This window comes from Pseudochaenichthys georgianus, chromosome 2 (assembly GCF_902827115.2).
Source record: "Pseudochaenichthys georgianus chromosome 2, fPseGeo1.2, whole genome shotgun sequence".
In the NCBI taxonomy this organism is placed as follows: Eukaryota; Metazoa; Chordata; class Actinopteri; order Perciformes; family Channichthyidae; genus Pseudochaenichthys; species Pseudochaenichthys georgianus.
This window is the reverse complement of record NC_047504.1, coordinates 2287841-2304227: the sequence shown is the minus strand read 5'-3', so window position 1 is coordinate 2304227 and position 16387 is coordinate 2287841. Positions and strand designations below refer to the sequence as shown.

The 16387-nt window shown below is 39.8% G+C and overlaps 2 protein-coding genes across 3 annotated transcripts in view; one reads left to right on the top strand and one right to left on the bottom strand.

Annotated features, from left to right (window-relative positions):
- Positions 1-8290, top strand: part of LOC117456234 (collagen alpha-1(XVIII) chain-like) — a 41342-nt gene extending 33052 nt beyond the window's left edge. For both annotated transcript variants that reach the window (XM_034096044.2, XM_034096052.2), the window contains 12 exons: positions 23-53; positions 279-332; positions 417-451; positions 2157-2273; positions 2360-2507; positions 3141-3205; positions 3312-3440; positions 3740-3772; positions 3868-4647; positions 5216-5413; positions 5758-5867; positions 6135-8290. In XM_034096044.2, the coding sequence (XP_033951935.1) occupies positions 23-53; positions 279-332; positions 417-451; positions 2157-2273; positions 2360-2507; positions 3141-3205; positions 3312-3440; positions 3740-3772; positions 3868-4647; positions 5216-5413; positions 5758-5867; positions 6135-6348 (1914 nt within the window). In that variant the 3' untranslated portion in view covers positions 6349-8290. The remainder of the gene's footprint in view (positions 1-22; positions 54-278; positions 333-416; positions 452-2156; positions 2274-2359; positions 2508-3140; positions 3206-3311; positions 3441-3739; positions 3773-3867; positions 4648-5215; positions 5414-5757; positions 5868-6134) is intronic.
- Positions 8291-9069: 779 nt separating this feature from the next.
- Positions 9070-14672, bottom strand: LOC117456982 (PI-PLC X domain-containing protein 1). Its single transcript, XM_034096859.2, has 7 exons — positions 14407-14672; positions 13501-13637; positions 11683-11808; positions 11439-11594; positions 11116-11228; positions 10245-10315; positions 9070-9623 (listed from the first exon to the last, which is right to left on the bottom strand). Exons 1-7 carry the CDS (start codon positions 14507-14509, stop codon positions 9301-9303), a joined length of 1029 nt encoding a protein of 342 aa, XP_033952750.1. The 5' UTR covers positions 14510-14672; the 3' UTR covers positions 9070-9300.
- Between the last annotated feature and the right edge of the window lie 1715 nt (positions 14673-16387).

Here is a 16387-nt window from a genome sequence, read left to right as displayed (position 1 = left end):
TGTTATCATTTTTGAATTGCAGGGATATGACGATTATTCCAGAAATAACCCCGGTAAGTTTAATTTGTATTAGCTTTGCTTTTTTTAATCAATATTTCTAGAGAAGATGAATGCCACTTTTATGTCTGTAACTAAAAATGGAGTAGCTGGTTTGACCTAGCTAAGGATAAAGAATGAAGCGAATGAGTGTATCAATCTATTCCTTTGGGATAAATACAGTATTATCTAACCGGCAGGTGCTTTACTTGATATAATGTTGCTGTGCTTTTTGTTTAAAGCTGCTAAAGGAGATAAAGGTGACCCCGGACCCCCAGGCAGAGTTGAGATTACAGGTAGCATAACATTTCCTGTGGACAAAAACAAATAGCTTTTTAAAAAAGATGAAATTCATAGCAAGACGTTTTGTTTCTGTGCAGGAGGCGGGTCGACCTTTGACATCTACTCCCTGAGGGTAAGTGGGTCTTTCTGTTTAAAACTATGACCATCAGTACTGTTGGGGAATCATTTGCTTAGGTATTCAACCTTTGACAGTTCATCCTTTCCTCCTCTCACTGTCTCCTTTCCCACGGCATATCTCTCCGGCCTTGGGCATTGCTGCTATCTCTCTTAAGGAGGGGCAGCTTGGGCGCATTGTTGTTGCCAGTCTATGACCGAGCACAAGCCGCCATGAGGGAGTTTACTGTTCAGGGACGAAGGTTCCCTGACGCATATTCTTTTCTATGGACGAGAGCTCTAGTTAGATTCAGGGTCCATATTTGTTTAGTCTCGCTGATGAAGAATGTTGATTATTAAACTCCGAACTAGTTAAAACCTCGAGCTGCAGAAAGAGTTCTTCAGAATTGGTTTGGCAACCGCTGTGTCAACTCGTGGCACACCACCTGTCTTGTCAATTCTCCGGCAGAAACTCCCAATAAAGCGTCAGTGTTTGCCATCAAAGCTCCAGCTCTCCTCGTGCCTCTCTGAGTCCTGTTTCCAATTACTTCAGAAGTTTCCCCCACAAGTACTATGTAAGGGATAATGTGCGGTCGCTGCACATTATCCCGCTTATTACAACAACATTCTCAACAAAGTAACGATATGACTCCCAATATTAATTGAAATGATTTTATGGATTTAGAAAATGATTTTATTGATTTAAAAAATAGTTGTATTGATTTAAATTGACATGCATCCGCTAAGAAAGATAGTCCGTTGTTACCGTTTGAAATAACGTAGCAACGGCAGGAACTGCTTCGATAGCGTTTTTGAGGAGCTTTCTGATTACAGATTTGAAAACATCGCTGCTTGCTTTAAAAGTAGCACAATTCATGATGTCAAACCTTGGAAAGTATCTCGATATCCCTGCCCTGATGCCAAAGGACCTGCACACTGAATATGTGTCGCCGTTTGATGTATATGTCTGGACCGCTGCGTAAAAAGGAGGGTTTCTGCCCGTTACTTCTCCGCTGTTTTCTTGTCCCTCTTGTCTTTTTCTTTTCTTCACTGGGGACTCATCAGCCACTAACTATTACTCCAAATTACTGTGCTCTCCAAATATATTAAAATGAATGTTAAAATCCTCCATGTTGCTATCACACGACAGCGGAAAACTAAAGACAATCAGACAGTTTGCTTGCTTTTCAAACTGTTACATTTGAAAAACAGTTAGAGCGTCTCTTGTCAGTTTGAAAAGCCAACGGTAGGACCTGCTTGCGTTTTTGAGGAGCTTTTTGATTACAGATTTGAAAACATCGCTGCTTGCTTTAAAAGTAGCACAATTCATGATGTCAAGCCTTGGCAAGTATCTAGATATCCCTGCCCTAATGCCAAAGGAACTGCACACTGAATATGTGTCGCCATTTGATGTCTATGTCTGGACCGCTGCGTAAAAAGGAGGGTTTCTGCCCGTTACTTCTGCGCTGTTTTTCATGTCCCAGTTCGAAAAGCAAACTGCATGCAGTTTGCTTTTCGGCCCAACTGTATACAGTTCAATCGACCGGACTTCTTTCTGAAGATGTGAGCGTCCTTAACAACGGTCAATAAGTCCTTGACAGCGGTCTGTCTGTTCGGTATTAACAACGTGTCACGTGTTCTGAATTGACCAATCAGAATCGAGTATTCAACTAAGCCATGTAATAATGTCTTTTAATGTCGTGGGTGTTTGTTCATATGTGCAGAATGAGATGAAAGGGGAAAGTGGCACCCCGGGCTACAAAGGGGATAAAGGAGAACCGGCCGAGGGATATTATGACCCCCGATATGGAGTGAGCGAGGCCGGAGCACCTGGACCCCCGGTAAGATCAGAAATATAAAGCTTTAAAGAGTCATTGTGTGCTCTGAAAATCCAAATCTAAATACTTTCCTGTCTTTGTTGCTTCAGGGTCCAAGAGGAGATTCCATCGTTGGGCCAGCAGGCCCTCAGGGGCCCCCCGGTCAGCCAGGGAGAGGCTATGATGGTCAGCAAGGACCCCCAGGGCCCCCTGGACCTGCAGGAGGATCCACACCTGAAGTTTCCAGAGGCACACAGAGTGAGTTAGGGTCCTAAACACAACCGTATAAGCAGTGGTGGGTAGGGCTGGGAAACGTGTCAATGTTATATCGTTATTGTGATGTTAAATCACAAAAAATGTTGTCAATAATTTAGTTTGTGATATTATTTTCCTAATATCCCTAATGGTGGGTAATAACGCGTCACATTTACTTGAGTAATTTGTTCCTACATTGTTACTCGTGTAGTTTTGCTGAATTCTTTGTGCATTTGTGAGAGAAAGTGTGTGCTTTCTCTTCATTTTAATTGGTCTACACTCTTCTCCCTACGTTTATTGAGACACTTAGCAACAAATATTTATAATATTCAGCGACAAATAAGATCTCTACACACACGATCCAGACTGCACTGAAACCTCTCAAACTAGGATTCAGTAATTGACATAAGAAATATGTTTTTGTTGTATTACATTCCTGAGCATGTTAATTAATGACAGCACTCACATTTATTATCACCTGTTGAGGACATGTTTTAAAATAATGCAGTTATGTTAAGAATTGCATCTAATGAAGAGATACGTATTTTTATGATTAATTGTATTTCTACTTGAATACCCACCACTGCAATTAAGTCTGCATACAGTCATGTGATCCCCTCCCTTTTGTTACGACAGCTATCAATATTCCTGGACCCCCGGGACCACCTGGAACACCTGGACTACCGGGATACTCCTCAGGGGTGAATAAGCAGTTTTATTATCTAACAGAAAACCACGAAAAACTATAAAAACTACAAACACCAGCGGTAATGTAGCTGAGCTGTAAGAGTGTTTCTGTGGCTGTAGGTGACGGTGTTGAGGACGTATGACACCATGACAGCCACCGCCAGAAGACAGCCTGAGGGCTCTCTGGTCTACATCATAGATCAAACTGATCTCTACCTGAGGGTCCGGGGGGGCATTCGTCAAGTCCAGGTGAAGTATTGACTTACTGTCTTACATCGGCAGGACATATTATATTTATTAATGTAATTATTTAAAAAAACGAATTCTATTCCTATATTTATAAAAAACGTTATTCCTATATATTTATTTATTTAAGTATTTTAAAAATGTTTTTATTCCAATATTTATTTATTTAATTTGAACAATTCTTGTTCCTATATTTATGTATTTATTTATGTTTTTATGTATTTACACTTACGTCATATTGCTACCTCCATGCATACATACTGTAACCCCCTGTATATTTCTGTTGTCTCTTTATTTTGCAGCTTGGGGATTACATTGCTTTGCCCGTTGTCGATGTGAGTGTTTTGGCTTTTTCTTCACTTACAATGACCGTTATCTCAATGTACATAATGCACGTTATTCTCATTCACATAATGCCCATTATTTCCAGGGTAACGAGGTTGCAGCTGTGGAGCCCCCGGCTGTTGTTCCCTACTCCCCCCACCACACCGAAAACACCGACCCCTCCGTACACGACTCCCAAAGGCAACCTGAGAGCCCCGTCTACCCGGACCCTCACCACCCTACACACCAGGACCCTCACCACCCTACACACCAGGACCCTCACCACCCTACACACCAGGACCCTCACCACCCTACACACCAGGACCCTCGCCACCCTCACGAGCCTACACACCAGGACCCTCACCACCCTACACACCAGGACCCTCGCCACCCTCACGAGCCTACACACCAGGACCCTCACCACCCTCACCACCCTACACACCAGGACCCTCACCACCCTACACACCAGGACCCTCACCACCCTACACACCAGGACCCTCACCACCCTACACACCAGGACCCTCACCAACCTACACACCAGGACCCTCACCACCCTACACACCAGGACCCTCACCACCAGGAACCACAGTACCCGTCCAACCCTGATCCCAGATACCCCTCCCACCCTGACCCCAGATATCCCTCCAACCCTGACCCCCGGTATCAGCCGGACCCTCGGATCCCACCACCCACAGATCCACGTTTCCCGAGTTACACAGACCGCCTGAACCAACCGGACGGGAGGGTTTCTGTCAACACGGCTCAGGAGCGCCCTGCATACCCGGACTCCCGCTACGCGGACCCTCGCTTCGCTGTCACTCCTCAGCGAAGACCCCCTCCTCGTGTGCCCCACACTCCAGTGCACCATCATACCTCAGGAGCAGGGGTAAGAAAGACCACTTCCACACCATCGCATTTAATCTGAATACTTTATAGATCCCGGGGGGTAAACTGTGACAGTTGCTCTATTGTTAAATGTGCAAAGAAAGATTGAATTAAATAAAACTGAGAACAAATATTTATATAAATATAAGAAGTATAATATAAAAATATAAAAATGTGCAGTAAATTATTTTATTAAAAGACTATATTTATATAAAAAGAAATGGTTAAGTAAAAAAAGAAAGTGTGCATTACAAAGATAAAATAGTACAACAATATTCATATAAGCACAAGAGGTTAAATCAAATAAAAATAAAAATATTTCTTAAAACCATAAGAAGTTAAAGAAAAATGGTGCAATAAAAGATAAAATAAAAATAGACTATAACAAAATAATAAAAAAATTAAATAACAATATTTATATAGTAACACAAATTAAACATGTGCACATTGAACAGTATATAAAATAATATGTAAAAATGTGTATTTACCGTGACAACATTTGCTCACATCTCCGCTAAAGTTTTTGAATGAAATGAAATATGAATACTGGACATGTTGGTGTTCCCCAGCTCCACCTCATCGCCCTGAACAGCCCCCACTCCGGCTCCATGCGGGGGATCCGCGGAGCAGACTACCAGTGCTTCACCCAGGCTCAGGCCATCGGGATGAAGGGAACTTTCCGGGCCTTCCTCTCCGCCAAACTGCAGGACCTGCATAGCATCGTGCGCCGGAGCGACAGGGACCACCTGCCCATAGTCAACCTGAAGGTAGCCAGCAGAGGGTTTCTTCCCAAGGGTCCAATAAGAAGGTCTCATGTCTGCATGTTGATATGAAGCTAGAAACAGAAGAGGGTTATTTTAATCAAAGATGAAATGACTGGAAACGTGTGATTTTTTTTGTCCTATTTTGATGCAAAGAGTTGTAGCAGCACATGGAAGTAAAAGCAGAACTTTTATGTGAAAGTGCAATACAAATAATCGATCCCTAAAAACTATTTCCAATCGTTATCTACATATTGATCATAACAATTGTAATAATCTGACTATCTGCCCACCAGTTCTATATTCTTCACCAGATCTTTGCACTGATTTGTTTGTGTCACCTTCATCAGGACGAGGTTCTGTATGACAGCTGGGACGCCATGTTTAATGAGGGCAGGATGAAGGACAACGTGCCGATATACTCCTTCGATGGCAAAGACGTCCTCAACGACAGCACATGGTGAGACAAAAATCATCCCCAAACCACCTTAACGGAATTTTGTTGGTATGCAGTAATCAAAATTAGACACAAATTCACTTGGACGCTAAGGTGTGTGGATGACTGCACCAATACTCGTATTTTAATTACTCCATGTCCCACTCTATCAACAACAAATAATATATATCAGAGTAAATGTGGAATTAAAGCCACAGGAAACCTAGTTTAAAATAATTATTTACACTGCTCTTCAGGTTCTAAAATGTCCTCTTTCCCCATGTTTCCCAGGCCGGAGAAGATGCTGTGGCACGGGTCGAACGCTGCGGGGAGGGGTCAGGTGGACAGCATCTGTGAGGGCTGGCGGGTGGGCGAGCGGGCGCTGAGCGGCACGGCGGCGGAGCTGCGGAGCGGCAACCTGCTGCAGCAGACCCCCAGCAGCTGCTCCGGCTCCTACGTGGTGCTGTGCATCGAGAACAGCTACATCGGCCAGGCCAAGAGATAAACACACACACACACACACACACACACACACACACACACACACACACACACACACACACACACACACACACACACACACACACACACACACACACACACACACACACACACACACACACACACACACACACACACACACACTGGACACCTCCCGAAGCCATGCTTTTGTCCATACTTTTCAGTATGTTGTAAATATGTTTTCCTCTTATGAATAATTAGTTTGTTTGTAAGCCATTCCCATATGGTGCTATACAGGACCCTCCCACATGTTGACCCTTTGTTTAAACTCAGGATATATACAGTAACACACCCTGCGGCAGCCATATTGGAAGTACACAAGGCAACAGTGTGTTTCCAGCAGGGACGCTCGCTTGTCTGTGAATGGTTCTTTTCCACTTTGAAGCTAGCAATCGCTTAAATGCTGATATAAATGTTGACGCTTGGTGCTTTATACTTAAGAACACACAGGCTGATTTTATAGAGACAATTTACTTCTTAGAAAGTAGTCCCAATACTGTTTATAGATAGGCTTATCCAAAGTGCCAGGGTAACAGCCTGCCTCTTGTGTAATACCATTACATACAAAAAGATGTGTTTATTACCAAAAAATGTACGATTCAACATCATTTTATGGTCTTTTAAAGAACTTTCAAAAATCCTCAAAGACTCTTCTAGCCATTTAGATGGAAAAACATTCAATTAAATGCTCAATAAACAACATTGCTTTCATAATTAAAGATGAAAACCCATTTTCTTGTCCAATATATATACGACAAAAAATAATGTATTATATACATGTTAGATTCCTTTATGAATAACAGGGTCTTAAACGTAAAACATTTTTTATCCAGAAGCAATCTTTAAGGATATTTGAATATTATTTTTAAAAGCTTTGATGCTAAACAACTTTTGTGATTTTTCAAAGCTTGTAGGTTAGCTGTTTTTCAGGAAATGGTACGAATAATTACATTTTTATAATATTTCCTCAACAAGGGGAAATGTTATAATTAATATCTCTTGCCAGATACGTCACACAACATCACCCCCCTCTTTTTTATCGATAAAAGGGAAATAAATGTATCAGAAAAGGGATAAACCACTGTGATCATGCGTAGAAAGTACGTCTGTGTGAGTTACATTTCGACAGGTAGATTTCATGTGTCCCTTTCTTCTTCATATTTACAACCCTAATACCTGAAGAGCAGTGCTAATAATGATTTAAAACAACGTCTCCTGTGGCTTTAATTGCACGTTTACTCTTTATATACAGTATATGTCGGTGCTAGAGTGGAAAATGGAAATACTCAGGTGGGTATCGGTGCAGTCATCCACACATTTCAGCGTCCAACATAAACCTGAGTTATTGTTTATTAAAAATGTTTAACTTCCTTTCTTTTACACTGATATAACCTGTAACCCATAGCACTTCAGTAATAGTCTTTTTTATGTTGTGACTGTCTTACATGGGAAGATGTTTCCGTATTTTTAGCAGTAACAAAGGGATATTTATTTTTTATAAACCGTGCATTTTCTAGTATAGTGTGTGAATAATAACATTTCCAAATATACCCATAAGATGTGCAGCCTTACACACACATTTCCTCTGATTCAAAGTTTGTGCAGGAAGTATGCAAACAAATACCTACAGATATCTGGACAGGATTCAGCCATAACTGTTTGTCTATGCACTGTTGCTTTTCATTCCTCCATTTGTTTTTATTTGTTCACAAACAGTGAATGCTCTGCAGCTAGCTGACAGCACACTGCGGTTAGACTTCCAACACAGCCTTTCATTAGTTTCCGCATAAAGTAGACAATAAAGTGACGTTTCCACGTGCCTTAACAACTGCAGTAAGATCATTATTATCTGTTTTTTTACTTTGTGTTGATGAGCATCCTTTTTAAAATGCAGCATCTGCTTGAATAAACCTGTGTGGAAAGTGTGAGTGTTGTCTCCTTCTCTGCGAGGAAACAGAATTTGATGCGTCCTGTCTCTCTCACTCAGATTTTCTGCGGTGCCGTCTGTCATATTCCTGTCTGTTCGTCGTCTTCCTGTCGCGGGCCAGCTGCCTGCACAGCTGCGTCTCGTTTGTTCGTTAGTGAAGAGCTACCTGTGTCCTCATGTGACCGGCAGCCTGCCTGACTCCAGAAACCATTCCATGGATTGATGTCGGCTCAATAGTGGGGGTTTTAGTGATTTGCTGAAGCAGTTTTATACAGCAATAGAACTACAACTTCAGGAAAACTGCAATTGTTTCAATTATTTTGAATGTAGATAGTCAGTAATGGAGGAAATTGTATGAACACTAGGGATGGGAACGATTAATCAAATATTCGAAATTATTCTGGTATTCGAATATGAGTTATGAATATTTTATTTTATTTATGCATTTATTTTGATTGGAGGGGTGCCTCAGTTGATTACATATTATCTAATTAAATGTATACGACAGTGCCATTTTAAATATCTTGAGAAAGATATCAAAGAAAACTTGGTTTGGTTTCTATATTTATTTGAAAATGTATTTATTATTACAACTTTTTTTTACAGGATATGTAAAATCGGTTAACCGTTTTTTTGGGGGTCGACTATTCGAATATAAATTTGCTTTCCAATTCCCATCCCCAATGAACACGTCATAAAATACTGAAATTGTAACGGGATTTAAATATGATACCACGTGATATCCAAGATCATTAAATAGGAGAGCTGCAGCAATAGTACAACAATATATAAAGCTTTTATTTATATAATGTACATAGGTTAATACTCCCAAATAGCATGCAAACAGAAAAAGTATGTACAAATTTCAAATGTACAATCTGAAAACAATACATGAACCTGTGTACAAGAGGTAAGAGTGACACGTTTACAAGTGACAGTATTCACAGTAATTGGCACTTTCACTGAGGAAAAAGCCACAAGATAATAAATGCTGACTTCCAAGAGTTCCTATGTTGGATGTCCAGCCTGGTTGCTATGGCAACAGCCAATGCTTTCTGCTGTTGCTCTCGGCACAGTACAGACGGCACGAGGAGCAGCGAGCACTTTCTTGTAGTTCAGGCGGATCACCAGCGAGCAGAAGTGACTGACGTCCACGAAGTCACAACAGAGGACGTTGAGCCCCCCCGCCCCGCCCCCCGGCTGCTGCTCGCTCGCCCAGCGGAGCAGCAGAGAGAGAGCTCTCAGGGTCAGGGTCCTCATGTCCTGTAAGGGGTGCAGCAGGATGTACGCAGCGTCTTCTGTCAGGTTCAGCCCGCTGACGTAGAAACCATCTGTGAGAAAAGCAGACAGATAAATATCAAAAAGTTAAGTACATGAGTTTTTCAATTTTATTCCACTTGTTATTATTTTGAATATATTGCTTTTTACTCGTATGTGACATGAATGTGAGGGACATCTATTCTTTTACTTTGCTTTGTTGACATTGTGGACTGATGAGAATATGATGTTTAAAATGTCTTGTCTTTGTGTGGACCCCAGGAAAAAATACATTTATTATTAATAGGGATCATAAATACAGTCAAGTAATAAAACTATAGTTGACTAATTGAGAAGAAGACCAGCAGGAAAAATAAATGCCTTTGGGTTTGAACTGATGAAAACAAGACATTTAAAGACATCACTTTGGACTTTGAAACCCTTGGATGGACATGTTCTATACTGTGATGTTTTATAGAGTAGACGATTCATTGAGAAAATAATCTGCACATTTATTTAATATTTAAATAATGGTTATAGATTGAATTACTCAACAGTATGTGAGGTATTAAGGTGGTCTCATCACATAAAAGGAATATTGAAATATGAATACATCAGTATTTAACACAGGTGCCACTTTTTACTTCAAACAAAGTTTATTTTTAGAGTAATATATATCTTCCTCTCCAGCCTACCTGGTCTTCCTCTGTGTTTCTGCTCCTCCAGATAGGCGATCACTTTCTTAGGGTCCGAACTGTCGGCATACCTGAACAAGAGACAGAGTCAGTTTCATGTTTTTTCTAATTTACAGCTAAAATTCATAGTGGAGAGAAGTCTACAGCCAAAATGATTTGTAGGAGGTCATTTGGCAACCTAAATCAGCAAAACTACATAAATGCATGTATCTAATAAAGAACAATTAGAGATTTGTATTGAGAGGCGAAGTCCCTCCCTTTCCGGGGGAGCTCCATGGGACCTTATTTCGGAAAAACTATGTATTGAAGTCAATGGCGAGAGAAAGATGATCTTTCGATCCCGTTTGAATTGTGCCACGAATTACACATATGATGTTTGTCAATTTAAAAGATAATTTTGCAAGTCAAAAAAATACAAATGTGTCGTAAAACTGTGAAGTAACACTTTTTTTGTGTGAAACCGCTCAATGAACTACATCTCTGGTCTCGCACCACATACCAAGACGGCCGTCCCGTTGGCACATTTCACTTCTTTCTTTCAGAATGAGACGGAAAGTATTAAAAGAGGTGAACTACAAGTCTGGGCATGTTGAGAGCTGGGCATACACACAAGGGGATTCTGGGATTTGTAGTCTTTCTAGTATTTTTCTTAGTCTTATATTTCAACCGTTTTACGACAAAATGTGCCTTTTTTGACATGGAAATGATTTTTTAAGATTGACAAACATCATATGTGTAATTCGTGGCACAATTCAAACGGGATCGAAAGATAAGTTCTCTCCCTATTGACTTCAATACATAATTTTTCCGAAATAAGGTCCCATGGGTCGGAAGTAGAAGGGCGGGACTTCGCCTCTTCGGATTTATTTACCAGTAAGGTATCCCAGTCCACAGCTCAGGGTGCTGCAGCACCATCTGCTGGTCATCATAGGAAACTACAACCTGCTGACCTCTACACCAACAGGAACGCAAGGTGGGAATGTCCTGCAAATAAACATATATTATTCAAAAACCATATATTCAAAAAATGTATTATTAAGTCTGTGAAATGTTTGAGCGGTTATAAATCTAAGTATACCCAATGTACACTTGTATTAGTCAGCAAAAACACATTTGTAAGGCTAAAAGAAGAATATATTTGATATTTATAAAAGTATTTGATAATCTTATTTAGAAAAATGACAACTGTGTTACCTCTGAAGAGCATAGTCTCTTTCCAAACAGGGAGATGATGTAATCTGCAAGCTGGCAGTGATCTTCATCGGTCAGTGACTCGAAATGAGAGCAGGCAATGATGATGATCTCTTTCGGATGAGTGTCTAACCAGGTAGCCAGTTCCCCCAGGGCCTCCTGCACACACATATTTTGTATTCACTCATTTTCATCGATGATGTTTTTAATGTAAACCCCATTCAAACCTGAGACTGAGTGTGTGTACCTTCACAGTGATCAGTGTGTAAATGCCATGGGCGAAAAACAGTTTCCCACCTCCTGCTGGCTTCCTGGCGATCCGCAGGTCAAAGAAACGAATTCCCAGATCACACTGATCACTCAGGACCGACTGCTACACACACGGGGAAGAAGACAAAAGGGAATCAATGTCAAATGTATGATAATCCAATGCATTTCACAGCTTTTCTTTGTAGAAAATACAATTTATGAGGTGCTTTTGAAACATAAAAAGCTATATCTGAACACACCTTTATTCACATTTCATTGTGTAAACTAATGTATCATCAGAAATATTTCAGAATTCAAAAGAAAGTTGTTTTACTGGGGAAAATGTGCATGTGTTTCTCAATTAGAGAGATAGCCTAAATCCAATTACTTTAAGACATGAGTATTTCCTGATTCAAAATAATTACTCAATTAAATCAAACTCTCGAGTAAATAAATTCTTCCCGTTGTACTATTAGGTATCTGGTACATCTGAATAAACAGAGCATATATATGTTTCCTAGTAAACATTAACTACCAGCATTAAGCCATAATAATCTAATCAATTCGAATTACACTGAACAAAAATATAAACGCAACACTTTTGTTTTTGCTCCCATTTTTCATGAGATGAACTCAAAGATCTAAAACATTTTCTATATACACAAAATAACCATTTCTCTCAAATATCGTTCACAAATCTGAAAAAATGTGTGATAGTGAGCACTTCTCCTTTGCCGAGATAATCCATCCCACCTCACAGGTGTGGCATATCAAGATGCTGATTAGACAGCATGATTATTGCACAGGTGTGCCTTAGGCTGGCCACAATAAAAGGCCACTCTGAAACGTGCAGTTTTGCTTTATTGGGGGGGTCTGGGGGGGTCCGAAAACCAGTCAGTATCTGGTGTGAGGGGTAGGGTTAGGGTAATGTTGTGAATCGAGTGGCCTGTGTTTGTCGTCCACAACATACGCCTGCCCAAAGTGCCCATACCATAACCCCACCACCACGGGCCACTCAATTCACAACATTACCCTAACCCTAACCCTACCCCTAATCCTAACCCTCACACCAGATACTGACTGGTTTTCGGAACCCCCCCAGACCCCCCCAATAAAGCAAAACTGCACATTTCAGAGTGGCCTTTTATTGTGGCCAGCCTAAGGCACACCTGTGCAATAATCATGATGTCTAATCAGCATCTTGATATGCCACACCTGTGAGGTGGGATGGATTATCTCGGCAAAGGAGAAGTGCTCACTATCACACATTCTTTCAGATTTGTGAACAATATTTGAGAGAAATGGTTATTTTGTGTATATAGAAAATGTTTTAGATCATTGAGTTCATCTCATGAAAAATGGGAGCAAAAACAAAAGTGTTGCGTTTATATCTTTGTTCAGTGTACATAGAGCAGATGACATTTTCCGTGAAAATAGTTCTCAGACTTCTGCAAAAACAATTAAATTAAATAGAGCAGAGTTGTTTTTTTCTTTTTACATAATGTGTTGTTCAGAAAAGTAGTTCCAGGTAAACATGTAGAAATCATATCTTATATAATATAGCAATACAATCCTCACTAGGGTGTTTGTGCTGCAGTACTTTATTAATTGTGTACCTCTACTTCAGTAATCTTTGTAAAGAGGCCTTTCAGTTTGCTGCCAGTGACTTTGAGCACATACAGGGGGGAAAAAACCTGGAAATGTTTGACTTTACAAGTTGTGGAAAGCCACCTGAACGCACCATCAGATTGTCTCCCTTCAAATCCTGAAGGGCAGGCCTCAATGATTGTACGTGTCACATACAGTACATCTCTACCTGTGTGGTGGCCCAGCGGTAGATGCAGGGTCGAGTCCAGCAGGGAAACAGCATGTCAATCACTCTGAGGAGGCGGGGCTCTGATTTCAGGACAGGAGAGGAGACGTCCAGGCAGAAAGACATGCTGTCATGGCTCCCTGTGGTCAGAGACGGAGGGCAGAAATCAACAATATGCCCCAAAGCAGAGTGGAAAGTACTCTTTAAAGTGACAGTAGTATTAACAGTGTAGACATACTCCATTAAAGTACCTGAGTAAAAGTATTAGAAGATCCTTTCAGTTAGTCAGAATCAGAATCTAGTTTATTGCCCGGTACGTTTTCAGAAATGCGCAAAATATATGTGTCCCCAGTGACTCCAGCTAAAAAACAGATGTTATTAATACACTCATGAGAAATACTTATTTTTTAGTGGATTTAAGTGCTTCTTCTACTTTATATATCAATATTTAAATGAAGATTCTGCTGTGTTTTGGGCTCAGTATGCAGAATACCAGGCCTATATTATTGCATTATAATAAGTGATGGATTAATATGTAAAACACCTTATGTTGCAGCTGGTAAAGGTGGAACATAACTGATAGTATACTGCTGGGTAACCTGCTATAATAATATATCATAACAAGTTACTGGATTTATATTTTGTATTAATGCTCTGAATCTGCAAAGTAATTATCTAAATCAAAACCTATACAAATAGCATTGTTATAGGTTGTTTTTCATGCAGATAATACATCAAATAGAAATAGAATAAAACAGCTGTGTACTCAAATCTAAGAGGTGTGTCCTATCGTCTGAGTAATTGGGTCATGGTCATATGACATGAAAATAAATTGGACTTCTCATATAAAAAGAACTGGTACATTTTCATAAAAACATTAAATAGAAAAAGGAAGTGTTTCTGTTTTACCGGGTATGGCCAGGTTCCACAGCGGGACATCCAGCAGCTCTGCGGGAAGAAGGGACATCCAGTCCGGGTTCCCTCCGAGCTGTAGCCGCTCTTCGTCTTCCATGTTTTTTTACCCGAAATATCGTTCACTTCCTCCCTGTTCAACTAAATACTTACTGTTGGCAACATGTTCCTCTTCCTCGTTTTGGAATACAATACAACAATCACAGTTTGTTTATAAAATCTTCCGGATATATAACGTTTTCAAGCTAACGCCTATAAAATATGAAAACACTTCCTGTTACGTCAGCTTTCAAAATAAAAACGCGAGTTTACATTTCGAAACAAAAGCCTGACCTACTCTTGAACTATTTGTCGTGTAACAAGTAGTTAAATTCATAGAAAATTGATAATAGCATCATAGTATTTAGTCCTAAAGCTAGGACCTAGAGCTCTGTTGCAACATGAGGCTGCCATTTAGCCCCGATAATGAAGAGAAATGCAAAGAATTAAGGCCCTTTTCATCCCTTAATCATTAAACATTCTTCTGACTCAGTTAGACCCCTTTCTAATATAGCCAAACTCAGTGCCAAATAAAGACAATTCTATTAAATAATATGGAATTAAAGCTAGAATTTGTATAAAATTACAGCTTTAAATTGCCACTGTACCATTTGCTTATAAAACATGTGATTTAACATGATTTAGGTTAGTTACCTCATTACTTAATCCCTTACACAATGCTCTATTTCAACTCAGCAAAGTATTTTTGTTGAGGGGAATTTGTCCTTTAAATGAAGTCAGGAAAATTCAAATAGATGAATGGAGAGTTGTTTACACTATCATAGGCTTGTACAAAACACGCCATTGTGAGGATTTACCTGACCTGTTGAAAGTGTGCGTTCACAGGCCTGAGTTAAAGCCGCTGCTATAAGCTACTGTTTTCTATTATTACAACGTTTTATTAAGTTCTCATACAAACTCTTTGGGGTTTAACCTCCACATAATCTCTGTTCTCATTACAGTCGCTCTACTATTACATTTACTGATGTTCAAGGCCTATAATAGATTAAATCAAATGTTGTGTTCGCTCAAATAAAACCAGCAGAGAATCTAATTCTACAAAAATTATAAATGTGAAAAGCAGCACGTCATGGGAGCCACACATGAACAGATTACAGTCGGTACTCTGAGTTGCAGAAATTAGGCTAAGGACTGACAAGTGGCCGCTGTTTAGCTCCGTCATGTTAGGTCTTTTAGAAGAAACAGTTCTTGTAACACCAGGTTCAGATCCGGCATGTTCTAAGAGAAAATACCTTAACGATTTATAAAACCAATTTAGGCTTTATCTGATTATCTTGTTGGATTTTATAGAGGCATGCAAAGAGACTTCTAGCCTCTTCCATATATATATATATATATATATATATTATAGTGAGTCCAAGTGGGTCCGCGGTGAAATATAATAAAATGAAATGCTATCAAATCAAGACGGATCAAATTTTTATAAAATATTGATCTGATCTCAGGTCCTCAATCTGAATAGCTGTGATCTGTCATGTTCAATAACAGAGATGCAGCTCCAGGTCAACATGTATACTGTCTCTCTTGTTCACCAGCCTGATTTAGTAATAAACTGAGCAACCACAACTCCAATAATATTTTCTCGCCATATATATTAAAAGATGAATCAGTCTTTATCGAGTTTCTTTAGTTAGCATGAAGCTGTCGATGTTTGTTTCCCTCAGACCCTCGATGTGTCTTGTGATCACAAACACAGGACATTTAAAGTTTCATGACCTTTTAATTGTTTTTTTGATAATTGTCCTCACATGAATATATATGTTCAGAGTATCTAAAGAATACACAATATAAAATAAACAGATGAAGATATTTGTGATACTTTTAGAGATGTTTATGTAATAGAGTATCTTTAGACAAGGATCTGATGCATTCATCTTGATTGCATGTTCAAAAGGCTCCATGTTTTTCTGTGGGGGTT